The 16,062-nt window shown below is 40.7% G+C and overlaps 1 protein-coding gene across 10 annotated transcripts in view; it reads left to right on the plus strand.

Annotated features, from left to right (window-relative positions):
• The window catches only part of AOPEP (aminopeptidase O (putative)), a 199,733-nt gene that overhangs the window by 172,752 nt on the left and 10,919 nt on the right, over positions 1-16,062 (plus strand). For all 10 annotated transcript variants that reach the window (XR_011091064.1, XM_068666251.1, XM_068666252.1 and 7 more), the window contains one exon: positions 2,822-2,938. Coding sequence is in view for 9 of the 10 variants with exons in the window: in XM_068666251.1 (XP_068522352.1) it covers positions 2,822-2,938 (117 nt within the window). In the remaining variant the exon portion in view is untranslated. The remainder of the gene's footprint in view (positions 1-2,821; positions 2,939-16,062) is intronic.

Below are 16,062 nucleotides of genomic sequence, written 5' to 3' on the forward strand. Positions count from 1 at the left end.
ATACTGACACAGTGTTTATCCTGCTGTATTTTGCTGTATCTGTGCTGTGTGATTTTTATGCACGTTAGGTATCCAAGGTGCGATTGCAGAATATGAGTTGTCATAAATGAAAACAGCTTCACAATACCTAAAGCAAATGGGCTTTTAGTTTCCTCCAGCATTTATGTTTTGGTAGCACTTAACAGCTAGGGCCTCTTTGTATTAAAAATAAGACAAACAAATGGAAAATGGACAGCATACACCCCAAACAATTTTCATAGTGCGAAAGATGAGAAGTAACAGGTGGATGGGACAACTAAGGACGGTGGCAAGGAAGATGAGAAACAATGTTTTTTTGTTTGTTTGTTTTTAAGGAAAAGTTTAAGTGTAATTTTATGAAGGTACTTATAATCTTTGGAAATTTGCTTTGGAGATATGATTATTCATATCGCTGTATTTGGGAAAAAGACGCCTTCTAAAACCCAAGAGGGATTTTGTTGCAGTCCGCACCCTGAAATTTCAACTGAGCTTTCTGTATCTTTCCTTTGGATAGATTTTTTCTTAGGCAGTCTTTCTTACTTAAAGAACAGGGGAAAACTGAAACAATTTTTTTGTTGTTGTTGTTTTGTTTTTTGTTTTTTTGGAAGTAACTGGGGAACAGAATGTAATAGCTGCGCCCACTAGTGCCACTTCAGTTCCAGGTCTGACAGTGTTTCTTCTTCAAGTGCTCCCACCCTCTCTGCCCGTGTTTGCTAGATCTTAACTTGGACTTTAATTAAACAGTGAGCAGGAAACTAGTGTATAAAGTCTCATTTTGGGCATCTGAGACGTGGGAAAATAACTGAAACCATGATCTCAGATTTTTTGCTCTGCAGTCTCACATAGATGAGTAAGAGTTTAACCTGTAATTCTGAGAAATTTTCACCCATAATGCAGCCCTAGACAAAGGTAAATTAAGGACATGTCTGTTGTTTTGCTGCTTTGCTTTTGTTGGCTTCATTTAGATTCTGTTATCTGAAACAATAGCTTTCTGTGGCTGAATCTGTATAGCAATTATACTGAAGATATACTGTAATACAATAACCTAGTTGTTCTGTACCTCCCTTAGCACATACTTTTATATATATATTTAGAAACGGTAAAATAGCTGCTTGAATACATATATATGTGAGTGTATATATATTTATACACGTACATGTGTGTATATTTATAAACATGTATATGTGTATATATATATATATTTATTCAAGCAGCTGTTCTACAGTTTCTAAAAATTAAGCATTGCTCTGCTTCATAGTTAGTACAGAAAGCTTTCTGACTAGGAGATTACCTTTCTGTATGTGGTGCTCTGCAGTATTTCAAATTTTATTAGTGTTCAAAATGAATTCGGTTTCCAAGCAGAGCCACTTCCCAGAAGCCTTCACGGTTTTATTTTTTAAAGTGTCTCCCCACCCTCTAGGCAGCTGCTCTTGGACTGTGCAATAAACATTCAACTTAGCGTTTTAGTGGTTGTCCTAAAATTGAAATAATTCAATATTTGTGAATGTCTGACTGTTTTTAACAAGTCCATTTTGTTGACAGGCTTGGGTATCACTTAGAAAGTGTTCCAGTAAGAGCCAATAAGATGCACATTTTTTTTCTCAGTTCCTAAGAATACAGCTTTAACAATAAAATGCATGGAAGGAAATGCAAGGAAAACAAATCATTGAAATCCTAGAGATCTCTTCTCTTCCTTATTTTGATTTAGATATTAACATTAAATTATGTCAGACTGAAAGGGAAGAAAATGTCATATTGCTTAATTGTTAACTGTTGTATTTGGTGGGAGTGGAGCATCTGCACATGGGATAAAAATTGTAAGCAGAATTAAAATAACAGGGTATCTTTTTCATTAATCTGGAGGATTTTAGAAGTAAGCAGTGTTAGTTTCTTTTTCTTTGCAAAAGCTTAAATTCTTTTTCCCTTCCCAGTTCTGATTTTGGTGCCATATGATGATGAATAGTGGACAAAGCTTTGGGGCATGTAACAAACTTCTGACTGAACTCTGAATTTTCAATATATGTTTCCTGGTAGCTAGTCTAATTTCTCTCTGAGCTCTGTTTGAATTATTTATTTGTTCATCCAATAAGCCTTTTAAACAGAGCACTTAGGCACTCGCTATATCAGACTTCATGTGCTTTTTCTTTTTTAGGCTGTATTAGGTTCAACTTGAAAATGAGTCAGGCAACTAACTGCTAAATATATATGTGTGTATATATGTATTTATATATTTGTATATATTTATATACTTAGAGAAATGTCATCTAGAATATGAGTCAAAATATGTTATAACATTGTTTTATGGGTCAGTTATTTGTGTTGTCTTTGTTCACTGAAACATATTGAGAAATTCCACATGTGACGGCTAATATTGCCCCTCTTAACAATTAATTACATATGCATATATTTGGTTGATTCCTGAAATGATGCACTATAAAATATTCTTATTTTATTCCTTCCAAGCCCAAAGAAAGTGTAATTACTTATCATACATATTCCATAAAAATCTTAATTTAAAAGCTGTGATTATGTTTCAATAAGATAAACATGGTTTAGATCTGATCTAACTATATAGTAATGAAAGCCATGGAAAATGTCTTAACTGGGCCCCAGAACAAAGTCTTTCAGAAAATGGACATGTAAAACCTGAGGTTTCTCAGAAATCAGCTGTGACTTCTTGCCGTATTTCACACACATGCTGGAAGTACATAGGTTATAACAATCTTGTCCTCTTTGGTTTGTTTCCGTTTAATTGCTTAGTAAGTAGAGCTCTATTCACACATGGCATTTAATTTTCTTGTAGCTTCTCCCTGACCAGCTGGTCTTGCTTCTGGAGTATCTCTTGGAGGAGAAGACATTATGTCCCAGAACACTACAGGGCTTAGAGAAAACATACCAGCTCCGGGACCAAGATGCTGAGGTAAGGCACTAAAAAAATCTTGCCTAAAATAAGCCATTGCATTGTTGACTGGAAATAATAGCTGCCCACTTGAATCCAGGCTCAACCAAGTTGTTTTTTCCTTGTCTAAATCTAAAATTGAACACACTTAATTCCTGTTGCAGCTCAAGATGTTGTCTGTAGGTTCATGCCTGGTGTGCCCTGCCAATAAGCACACAGAGTGAGAATCCACACAAAAGCCTTTCTAAGGCCACAAAGATGCCTTAATTGTCCAGCATTTGTGTGCATGTGTCGTGTAGGTGCAGGTGTGTTTGGATGCCATAGCAGGAGGAGAAAATACAGCATAGATGTCATACACTGTCATATGCATACCCAAGGCAGCACATTCAGTAAAGTGTTGAAGTTCTCACTGAGTGACTGTGCATTACAGCTCAACTTTGTTTTAGTTCTGTGTGTTGTCTCCAAATGCAATCATATCTGCTCCAGTCTGAAGTTGAACTTCATTGTGGTTCACCCAGTTTGTTTCTCTCTGAGAGCTCCCAATTCTCACTGACAGTTCTGAAAAGTCTGCTTTCCAGAGAGACTACAGCATGTTCTGATTTGGGCCATGAAGTGTAAGGGGAAATCAGTTCTCTACAGATGCACATAGTGTGTTAACAGTCACTGGGATTTTATAGAACACTGTACAAGTACCTTACCCAGCACAGCCACACATGAGGCTAGTATCCCTGCTCCAAAAAGCTTAACATCTTGGGGGGACAAACCAATATATCCTTATTACCACATACAAAGCTGGTCATTTTGTAGAGTCACATAGGTGTCTCTGGCTGGGAGTGTTGTGACAATTGAAGCAGCAAAACTAGTTGCTTAAAAGCATTCTTGCAATGAATGTGTTTGCTTCAGGTACTCGGGAGGGAAGATAAAAACATAAAACCAATCATGAAAATAAAAGATGTGTAGGTTTTATACATAAAAAAAAAAAAAGCTAGCTATTAAGGAGCATATAACCAAACTAATGTACAATGAGGAAGCATGGTAAACTTAACATGACATTCAACTCCTGTTTAATTAAAAGCTACTGTGAAGTATGTGGAAAGTCAGTGTGCGTGACCTACCCTGTTGTAATTGGAATTTTATGGGAATAATTAAAATTGAAGAAAAGGGCAAAGTCTCTCTTGTTACTCTTATGCTAAAATTGCTGAATTGCTGAGCAGATACTTACAAACACCTAGAATTCCAAATACTAATAGAAAGTTTGATTGAACAGAGGTCTAGCTTTTTCTAGAAAAAGGCAGTCACTGTTTACTGCACCTTTTTACTTTTTCTATTGATAGGAATTTCCAAATGCTAGACTTGTTTTTAATTAGTACTTGAACCAACATTTCTATTTATAGGTATTAGAATATATTTTAATCACATATGAATACCAGGGAAATGTCAGGGGTTCTATAATGGGAAGAGAAATAAATAGAGAAGTACATCAAAGTAATAGCTGTGGTGTTGCTGCTTCATGCCAACGAATTGTGAACACAAGGCCACAAGTTTGGGTTTCTTAGGTTTTTCCTTTCCATCCACTTTCATGCATGGTTTCTTATTTGCGATGTCATATAAAAGTACACAAGTGCGCTCTCAGAAGTGTTTCTTTAAAAAAATATATAAATTATGGCCTCAGTGAAAGGAGCATAATCTCAATTTCATTTTACAAGGTGAAGCCAAGGGCTTAGCAGATCTTCAGAAGTACAACTAAGATAACATTACGATTAGCATTTTACTAGTCATTGGATCACAGACACCTACAGTCCTTTAAAGGGAATGTTAGCTTACACACCCTGCATACCTGAGGGAAGGACTATTCATGCCTCTGACTCCAGTATGTGCACAGGGGATTTTCCTTGTATAATGACCCAGGGACAAGGAACCGTAGTCCAAGCTTCTAGCTGAGCTGCTCTTGTCTAAACTTGGTTAGCGAAGACATTAATTAGTTATAGGGATCCTGTTGTGTTACTGTATTTCAAATGTTTTTAGTACCTGGACATCAGAAATGGATCATTAGAAATACAAGCATAAAAAAATCGCTTGCTGGCCAGTAGAAAAAACAACCCTCCATGTCAGAGATTTTATTCAGGAATTTTTGTAAGTAAGGTTGTCAGTTGTGTTCCACCCCACAACAGAAAGTGAAGAAGTAACTTTAGCTTTAATAACTAGTTTTCTTGTATTTGATGAGTAACGTTTACGCTCACATTAATCTTCTGGTAGCAATGATATGGACAGTAATATGTGAGAGTAGTTGTACACAAAGTATGTTAATTTGTATTTTAAACAAAGTCTTGTCATAAATATTGCATGTAAAATATTATCTGCACTATTGGGAGTTGGAAGGTTTTTCCTGTAGGTATTGTAGACAGCTAAAAGATTTTCTTACAGCATCAGAGGGGATATGAAGAATAGTCTCTGCATGTAGAGCTGGTTACTCTTGCAATATCAAGAATGTTCCAGGCTTGTTAGTACTAAGAAGAAAAAAAATCAAGGGTTTGAATAATCTCACTTTGTCAAATAAGTGTGTTGGGAGGAGTAGAGAGGACTACTCTCTCTAAAAAAAACTGTTGCCTGGTAGAGATATCCCTTGTGAGTGAGAATTGAGTAAACACAGAATATTCATTCCCCTTTCCTCTGCCGATTGTCAAAGGAGGGGAATGTTCTGTGCAAACACTCTGCTCTTGTAACACACGGCTACTGGAGTACCACACCGAAGCTAGAACCAGGAAAGTGCTGGGAAAGAGCTGTACTGAGCCTGGTTGATGAGCAGTGAGGTACACATGCATTAGGCTTGCTTTTCCTTTGAGTTATTTTACAGCTCGCTCATCTAGAGCTCTGTGTAGCCCAGTGATGAGATGCCCTTTCCTTGAATTTCATAAATGCTGCAAGAGAACTAATTTCTGGGGTTGTCTTTTTGTCCTGCACAGGTACTGTGTAGAACATCTTGGTTCCTGTTTCTAAAAGCTTTTTATATCTGTATTTCTGAAACGTCTTTATTTCAACTTCACAGTTCAACACTCTTGTCCTAAGACTGCGTGCACCTGGCCATGTCCGCACTTGCACACAGTGGCATGCAGGTTTGGGCTCATTCAGTGAAGATTGCCAGCAGCAGTATTTGGTGTTCCTGACTGCTTGTTGCTACTTGCATGTCCAGTCTTACCAATGTAAAGGCTACACCTCACCTCAGGAAGGAGAGGATAGTTTGCAGCAGGTTATCTGCCCTGTTCTGAGCTCTTTGTACCAGCCAGGAGAGGAGAGAGGTGTGAGTCAGCCTTTGCCTGGAATTTAATTGTTGAGCTCTCTTCAAGGAAAGCCCAAGATATATGCTTACTGGGATTTCCTCAGCAGCTCAACATAGTCACTGCCCTCTCTCCTGTGAGGTCTCTCACCACACATACATAGCTTCAGAGAAGAGTAGGAGGTAGAGAGTTTTCAAAGTTCAAAGGCATTTTTCCTTCACCTGTCGGTGTTCTGAGCCCATCAAGGCTCAGACCTTGTCAGACAAGTGGGTGGCAATTGCACAGAAGAAAGGTTGAGTCAGTTTTCTTTCTTTGTTCCCTTTTCTCTTGCTATGCTCCCCCATGCTACATACGTGGCCTGTATCTCCATGGCACTCTCCCGCAGCTCTGTGTACAAAGAGAAGCATTACAGAAGTTGGCTGCAGGGAGTCAAAAGTGACAAAGTCCAGCTGGAAGTTCAGCTGATTGAGGAGAGCTGGGGTACGTTACAAAGCAACTACAGCTGCCATCAGACAGCATAGCAGGATAAGCAAATTGAAGGCCAGTCAGAGGGTGTTTTTTTTGTTGTTTTTTTTTTTTTTCCTTTATTTTTTTCTTCCTGAGGTGGCCGTTTTGTTCACATAGTTAACTTGATATCTAGCTTCTGACAGAACATAGATTGGATTTACTTGGGAAGTGTCTGTTGTTAGTATTTAAGTCGTCTTAAGTTTGGTGACACCTCTTTTGATACAAACTTTAAATGTTTGAGCATAGGCTGTTGAGGACTTCCGCTTAAAAAACTGGAATCAGTTAGTTACAAGTGCCTAAAGGCAGGCACCACTGACAGCTCTGGATAGCAATTGATGAGTCTGTTAACTAGCAACCACAGGATCACAGAGTGGTTGAGGCTGGAAGGGACCTCCGGTGGCCATCTGGACCAGCCCCCAGCCCAAGAAGGGGCACCTAGAGCAGACTGCTCAGGAGCATGTCCGGAAAAGCACTACAATTATTTCCATTATTTGTGTTCTAACATCTTCATTTGAAGGGGAAGAGGCCTATAACATGTGTACACCAGATTACAGGATGTGTAAACGGCCTACAGAACAGTAACAAAGATGATAAGAAAAAGGTTGCTAATTACATGGGAGAAGGGCAGGGGATGTATGCGACTCTTTCAGTCCTATTTAAGACTTGGCAATATTTCTGCAAGTGTTTTGTACTTGCTGATGAATTATGTAGGAACAAGTGATAGAAAATACAGAATGTAGATGAAGCAGAAAGATTTATCATGTATTTCCCAAGAACTTTCACCATAGAGTTAGTTTTCTTTCTTTCCTACTGCAGGCATCACTTTCTTACAAATGTCTTGCCTGCGCAGCATATGGAAAGTTGCTTTGTTAGTTTTTCTTGTCTCAGCAAATTGGCTGAAATGCTCTTCACTTACATAATGCTTTCCCTGTATTCAGGATCATAATGTGGTATATTTGGGGGAGAGGAAAAGGGGAGAGGCTGTAACTGTTTTTGCAGAAAATGTGAGTAAAATGAGTTAAGATCATAATATCACAAGTCATGTGGGTGGCATAAAGCCATTCTCACACAACTACTTCATTGTGCCTGAGGTCTGCCTATGAGACCAAAGCTATAAAGTGGTGGCATCTTATTTCACTGACAGAAATCCATTCATGCTAATACAAACCATATAAGGTGCTTGGCGTCCTTAAAGTAGCAAGAGTTGGGTTTAGGACAAAATAACTTCTTTTCATTGATCTTTCCTAGCCCGTGAAACACTGGCAGGCACATAAGTACAAGTGAATTACAATGCAATATCTGTCTTGCTGCTTCCCATCTGGTGGTCACTGGATTAAGCTGAGCACATTCCCGTACTGTACAACTCAGTGGTCCTGCAGGTTGTCACTGAGCATTGTTAGAAGGCACCCTCACGGAAGAAAGCTCTGTAGAGTGCCGTGTAAAATTGGATGGGAAAAGGGAGCTGGTCAGAGAAGGTCAGTCCATGTGAGACAGCAGAAAAGGCTCTTGGTGAGCTTTCCTTTCAGCGAAGCCACTGGCTGGTCCTTCCACACCAAATGCACTTGGGGCAGGGGTTAAGGAGCGATCTCCAGCTTCTGAGTAAAATTTGCAGTTTGTTGCAAATACCTCCTTAGGCTTGGCAGTCCTTATAGACTAGGCCATAAAGCAATATGCAGGAATGTTTCAGAGAGTGTTGTTACAGCTGAACATTGAGATGCCTGTATTTATGTGATCCTTCCCCTTAACCTATGTCAGTGTTAGTGTGAACCACCAGTTCACTACATGAGAGACAACAGCGTAAACAGGTGACCATTTTAAAGAACAAGAAAAAGACAAGTGAGTACAATAATTTCTTGTCTCTGCAGAAGTAGAAATAGTTTCTGCACATAGTTTATGCAGATGGTTTCTCACATGTAAACATACAGCTCGTTATTCAGTTTCAACTCAAGTCAGGAGGAGATACCTTATTGTGTACATGAGAGCATGTTTTATAGGATCTACAAAGCTGCTGTGAAAATTTATCAGTGATGCAAAATAAATTTCATCTGCCTTTTTCTTTCTTCCTTCTTCAGAGTGCTATTAAGAGCTTATCTAGATAGATATGATTACATTGAAGAATGTTTTATTTTCACTTACCAGTTCGGTATTTAGGAACTAGGAACTTAGTAAAAGCCCCATAGAGCAGTCATCCTGTCTGCCAGATTTGTTTCTGAAATAAATCAGATTTGAGGCTTTCACACCAAGCCGTTTCTGAGGAGGTATGTTCATTAAATAGAAGAGAAAGAAGAAATATGAGTTTTTATGAAGTGAGATCTCTGTACTAGTCAAGTCTGCTGCTATTCACACTCATCGTCACATAAATATTAAATTTTACACTGCTCTTCTCCTCATACTTTTCCTGGCAAATACCTAGCAAAGAATTTCTTAACGGTCATTGGAAAACTTTCCCATTTTTACTAGTAAACAGAATAAGGTCAGAGTACACTAGGCTATCCCCATCTCATACAAAGCAAATGCATTGACTGAAGCAGCAGCCACTCGTCAGAAAGTCCTCTGTGGTCCCTATTGTTTTCAATCTTCATCCTGTTACAGTTCTTACTTATGTTGCATCTAAGTGCAGTTTGCAGGCTCTTCAGACAGGTAGTATTGGTATTTTTCTCTCTTCCTTCTCTCTCTCTCTCTCTCTCTCTCTCTCTCTCTCTCTTCCTCCCCTCTGTCTGTTTCTTTCCAGTTAAAAAGCAGCTTCTAGGCCATGGTACTTGCTTTCCAAAGGTGAGTCCCAAAATGCAGTGTGAGACCAAAACAATTGGAACAGAATGAAGAAAAAAAACATTTCCAGTAACAACAGGGGGAGTTGTCCCCTGGGGCTGACACTGGTTTGTGTGCCTGTCATAATGGAGCGGATATGTTGGGATGAATTTGTAAGACTGATCAAAGGATAGTCTCAAATTGCCATGATTGGGGTTAGTTTTGATGCTACATGTAAAGTACGGGGACTTTTCAAACCACTTGAGAAGAACCGAAAACCCCTCAATCAGCATTAGGTCTCTGAAGGGCACAGTCAGAGCACAAGATTTATGGAACACTCAAAATAGCTTTTTACCAGTCAGCACTCCTTATCCCGAGCCCTCCAAGAGCCAGCAGCAGCACGCCTCTTCCAAGTGATCTCACTTGCTGCTGGGTGGCATTCGCAGGAGCTTCCAAGCCTCTGTCTTGTGCTGGTGCCGTTCACTTATCCTCCCTTATTTTTCTAGCTGGTTTTAGCACTTAATTTCATCCTCATTAGGTGACCCAACAACTTTTTGATACTCGATGGTAGGAAGGAACCATGTACTTAATTTTGTTTATTACTACTGCTGCTACCACCACTAATTCTACTGCTATTTATGCAAAGAATCTGCAGAGGGAGGGATTGGAAATAGTTCTTGCTTTTCTTTATTCTGGAAAGGAGGATCTTGTGGTGGAGGCCTCTGGACTTCTGAAGTCAATCTCAAAGGTGTTCTGAATTGGGTACAACTGCTTTATTTGTAATGTTATACAGTAATTCTGTGTAAGGCAATATAAGCCTAGCACTGTAATATGAACCTTGTCCTGAAATTTAAAAGGTTGTGTATGTATGTTAGCTGCCAGGATGTTGAGGAGGATGCACTTAAAAAAACAAAAAAACAAACAAAAAAAAACTAACAATACCTCTTAGCTATCGGTAGTAGTTTTCCCCAGTTGTTTCATTATGAAGCTGTAGACATATTTGTGCTTGTATGTTGCATTTTGCAACTGTGAACAAGATACTTCATATTTAAAAATAAACCAATTTTGATCCTACATCCAAACAGTTCATCTAGTACTTCTGCCTGCATAGAGGTTGACTGCAAATGCAGATTACCCCTGGCGGAGACCACAGAGCAGGAAAAGAAAAATGGCACGCCATAAACATGCAAGGTCTATATAGCACAAGAAATGGGGCAGTCTGAAATTGCTAACCCTTGCTGGTTCTGGCGTCCCTACCTTAGCCACACAGATCTGGTCACACTGCTGAGTCACTGACTTAAATATATTTGTGTGAGTAAAATCCTGCTGTCCTCTTTTGAACTCTGTGCAATTTAAATGCCTTTGGGGTTGCAGGGTCCTGGAGGGGCGTCCTGCTGCGTTCCAGGTGGGGTAAGCATTGCCCTGGGCAGCAAGGGTGATTGTGTTCTTGGGAACTGAGAGGAGAGAGGATGACTCAAAAATCTAAAACGCAGAGTAGAGTCTGTGTTCCCATTTCAGCAGCATGTTTTTTCTGAGCATATGCAATCAACATATATTTCTCTTGAGAGTATTTTCTGGGATTTGGGAGAGGGATGAGTATGAGTGATGTGAAAGGTCTTTAGTGTCAAAACCTCATGTTTAATTGTTTTGAAAATTAGAACCAAAGTTTTAAACTATGCAAAACTGGAAGGATGTGAGCACAGGGTGGATGGGTTGGCTGTGGCCGAAGCCATGGAGAAGCCAGGCGGCCACATTATTCACTGCCTGGAATTTGTGCCTCATTCGCACATGCAGCTCCAGATCCTGTCTGTGACAGTCATCTTGCCTGGAAATGACAAATGTTTGGACCACAGTCGCTGTGGAGACCAAAGATAAAAGGAAGGCACTGTTTTTTTTTGCCTCTAGATATGAGAGGGAGGAGGCAGAAGTAGAGGAGAGAGGGGCACAAGCTGAGGGTGCAGCTCGCTGTTGTGCTGATTCTTGCAGCAGCCTTGCCTTTTGCTGAACGGGAGTTACGACTCAGTTATAATTGGTAACAGAAGGTTCTTGTGCTCAACATCAAACTCTGCAGGGCTGGGGTTCTGCTTCAGATGTATGAGTGTTTATGTGCTTTTTCCCACTACAACATTTGGTTTTATAAGCCCAGCATGCTTTTATTTGCATTTATAAATAGCTTGTGTTGAAATATATATGCAAACACTGTACGGGTAGGAACTCTAGACATACTGGGTTTGGAAACGGGGGTGATGGGCAGTATTTGAACCACTTGTGATCTTGATGCAGAAACAAGATCATGGTGATACCAGAGGTATTATAGCCACTATTGTCGCTAAGCATTTTGGTCAAGGTGTCAGAGGGAATTTGGATGGGGTTTGTGCATCAGACAGAGAGGCAGTTGTGGTCTTACATTTTGGGTGAGGGGCCAGTTTGGACATAACATATGTTCCCAAGCCTGTCTCACCTCCCTGACAGACCTTGTCCCTGCGGCCTTTTGTGGCCTGAGGCTGGGACCTGCCCTTCCTTCCCTCTCCTCCAGGGCCCATACCCTGTACCTCAGGGTACTGTGCTGCTGTCCCCACCACCACACGTGGGGCCGGTGCTGCAGGTGGTGGTGCTGGGGCCTGCGGTGGTGCGGAGGCCTGCCATGGGGCAGGGCATCCCCAGCACCGCGCGCGCAGGGCGGTTTGGGAGGGCAGAGCTCCTTTGTTCTGCAGCGGGGCAGAAGGCAGCCTGAAAGCAAGCAGCACCACAGCAAAGCCCAGATCGACACGCATCTCCGGTGGAGTAGTTAAAGAGGCAGCTGATGACATCGCTTCTGCCATCTCCCATCTTGCTGCAAGCTGTGAAACGCACTAACAGTACAGCCTGCTGAACATGCAAGGCTAAAAAAAGGCAGGGGCAAGGGGAAGCGCGTGGTTCCAGTGTAAGTAGTGTATTTATGTTTTTAATTAAGGCTTATTTTTAAAAACCTTTGTTTTTCAAACTAAATGGTTTCACATGCTGTGTTAAACACATCCTTACCTCACATGGCATTACGATATAGGAGCTACTCTTCCTAGAAGAGAGATCATGGCAGCCTAAATGGAAACGCAGTGGAAAAGCCTTCAGGCGCAGTGGGGATGAGCTCTTCCAGCAGGCGCTGTGAATGCTAACTTGGTGCTGGTGCACGCTGTTTTTCCCTTTTCCTCATATAACCTCACTATAGATTGTTGTCCTATCATCACGTTATTGGCCCACAGTAGAAGGAGGAGGAAGACTTGAGGCCAGCTACTGTTGTGTTTGAGCTGTCTCCTAAATGGGAGAGAGGAGAGGCAGGCAGAGGAGCACATGGGATGTCAGCATTGTGTCTTACCATGGTCACTGGTTCATGACGAGCGCTTTGACTTGAGGAGAGAGACACAGCCGGAGCCACCTTTTAAGAAGGATTAGACATGGCTGCTTAATTTCTCACATTTTCTGCCTTCTTTTGGAAAACTTCTACGAACACAGATGTCATTGATCACGGATGTGGCCCACATAGGGAGAAGAGTGGTCTCTAATTGGGAGCTCTTTTTTTGTGAACTGGAGATGGGGTAGAAAAGGGTATTTGTTTTTTTCTAAACAAGCTCTTGGCATGCACTTCATAGAGCCTTGTCCTGGGATGCAACTCCCCAGTCACTATGCCTTTCCGATCAGAGAAAGCAGCAGCGATGTCCTCCGCTCTGCTTGGGCATTCCTAAGCAGTGTGTTTTGTGATTCCTAGGCTTCCGTATGTTTATGTGGGAAAGAGTTCCTGCGCTGGTTGTGGATTAGCATATGTTTTATTTGGAAGCAGGATCGTGTGTTAGCAGCGTGGGGGACTCAGACAAGAGGGACCTGCCTGGTTGCTCTTCAGCAAGGCCTAGGGACTGCAGTAAGTTCGGGAAAGTCACTGGGATTTGTCACAGAGGAGTGGTTCGGTAGCCTGCAGTTGGACGGAAGGTGAAGGGACAGGAAGGAAATGTATGCCCATAAATCAGATTTGTAAAGGGGAGAAGTTTCAAGCCCACGCCTGTTGGTAGCTAAGGCTTGCAGAAGCTGTGGGAACACACTGCGTGGCTTTTGGGTGTGCTGGGGCAGTGGCAGCTCCAAATGCCACCAGTTGTCCCATGGCCTGCAATTGGCCAGAATGCAGAACTTGTTGCCTTTTTTCTTTTCTTTCTTTTCTCTTGGAAAAAAAAAAAAGCTAGATCATACAGCCCTTTCTTCTCGCATATTAAATGGAGGCAGTTACTGCATGAAGCTCCGCCTCTGTCAGTGCTGCTGCAAGAGCTAAGGAGAGGCAGGACTTGGAGTGCTTCTCCCCTGTCACACGAACACCCATCATAGCATGCAATTACTTCATTTATGCAGAAACAACAATCAGAAGGAGCAAAATGAACTAAGGAAGTATGATATTGTTACCAATGTTACCAAAATCTAGTTTGGTATTCTGTTAAAACTATGTTTTAAGTAATTTTTTTACAGCCAGTTCATTACTTCAGGTTTTAAAGTATTTTGACCTCTACATAGTTCTTCTTAAAATGACAAGTATCTCCTGACAAACATCATTTTGATTAGCTCAGCCTTTCATTAGCTTAAGGTTTCCTGAATGACCATATTCCTGTATGCTGGGCTGCGCATGGGCTAAAATACTTGTGCTGGGGAACAGAAAGAGGAATAGGATGTTGTCCAAGGTGGCAGTAATGGTCCTGGAGCTACCTGTGCAATCACTGTCCAATGTAAAGCGTGGTGGGGATCCCTGAATCGATCAGGCCTGGGTCCTGCCAGCCCTGCTCCCCCTGAACGTGGATTCTTCCCAGCACATGGATTGAAAAGCAGCACAAGTAAGGCTAGCAAGAGCCACATTAACATTTAAGGTGTTACCATAGTTTTGCCCACAGTGCTGGAAAATGATGTGTTTAGTACTGGGAGAGCACATTACAGTACACAGCATTAAGTCTTGGCACTATGAGGGTCTCAGGAAAAAGGTTTGCTATCAAAGATGCCTGCTGCAGTGGTTCTCTATCTGGCCTTGGTTTCCTTGGCCCTGCAGTGTTGTCAGAAGGAGTATTACCATTTACTGCCTGAGAAGTAATTATGCAATGAAGACTACCGAATTTTTTGGACAGCTTCTTTGCTCGGACTCTTCCTGACAAACCCTTGGCATATACAATAATCCCAATTACAGACCTCTTGTCAGAGTGATGAATCTGTTCTGCTTGCATTCAGTAGGTTTTTGGCTATTGAGTACATTTTTTCTAGATTGCCAATCTGATACTCTGTCAGCAAAGTTGTAACACACATGGCTGTTCCGTTGCTCCTTTCGAGCTCATTGAGCATCCCTGATCATCTTACTTGGTAAATGTTCATGAAACCAAATTTACATGCTAAAGCATGCTTGTACTGTGGTTTAGAGTATAGGAATGCTCATGTGAAAAGCAGATTATATAGAATGAAAAGTCACTGATGCAACCTCTCTGGTGTGTTAAAGAGTAACTATTTCAGCTGTTCTTAAATGTTTGCTGTTGCAAAGGCAGCGGGGGAAAAAAAAGTCATTAAAGCCACTTTGCCACAATAAGGTTGTAAAATTTGCAGTTTTTAAACTGTAATTTGTCCATGTTAGCCAATTGTAAAAGACTTTTTAGTCCAAATATTGCCCAGTAACATGTGGCATTGTTCCTTAATTGTCTGAAAATGATCTAATATTTAAATCCAATTTGTGTGTGTATAGAAAGAGACTGGAGATAAATACTTTCAGATAGAACAGAACAGTTTTCTGGTGCTCTGGAGATACCAGCTTCCTTTTTGTTAATTAAAACTAATCTATAGTAGGAAGGCATCATTATTTGAAAAAGTTTCATTGTCTTTTTCTTCTCCAGATTAGCCTGGAGTCTGGCAACTGAGATCTGTTTAACATTTGTGATTCTGGTTGTTCAAATACATTTTTTTTTTCCAATCAAGTCTGAACTCACGCTTTATAAAGATCACAAATGCCTCCTACCTTTAATAAAGATTCCGTTTTGGTGTTCAATAGCTCTTAATGTATTTCACATTAGCCTGTTTACTAGGATCTCTAAGTAAGTTGCTTTTGTTCTGTGATTTAGATTTGTTGTCTCATGGCGCCTGTTAAATTGGATCCAGCTATTAGCAAAATGTACTCATTTTCCCTGAAGCTAGTCTCTCATTCTGCAGACCAAAAGCTTAATATAAAACCCTCCTCTCCTCCTCTCGTCTTCTCCGTAAAATATTTATTTTGCTTGCATACATATTATTGAGAACTTTAACAAGCTAGATTACTACAATAGAACATACGGAGCTTTCTGTGAGGGTGTTTGTTTTAGGCTTCCTTGATTGTTTGTATGAGGCACAGGAGAATAAAACAGATTAGGCAATGTAATTAATCACCTGGGTCAGAAAAGAAAAAAATATATAATTTAAGACCTGTTTAAAATAGTTTAAAATTACAGTTTCTCAGATTTGGTTATTAGTAGCTTTTCTTTTGCAAGTCGAGGCATGTGTTTGATGCCTGATATGATATACTCAAGCAGCATTTACCAAAAGATCATGGCCCAGATTGTTAAAATGAAAGGACTGTCTCAGAGCTGGATATTAATA

Source organism: Anas acuta, chromosome Z, assembly GCF_963932015.1.
Source record: "Anas acuta chromosome Z, bAnaAcu1.1, whole genome shotgun sequence".
Classification (NCBI taxonomy): domain Eukaryota; kingdom Metazoa; phylum Chordata; class Aves; order Anseriformes; family Anatidae; genus Anas; species Anas acuta.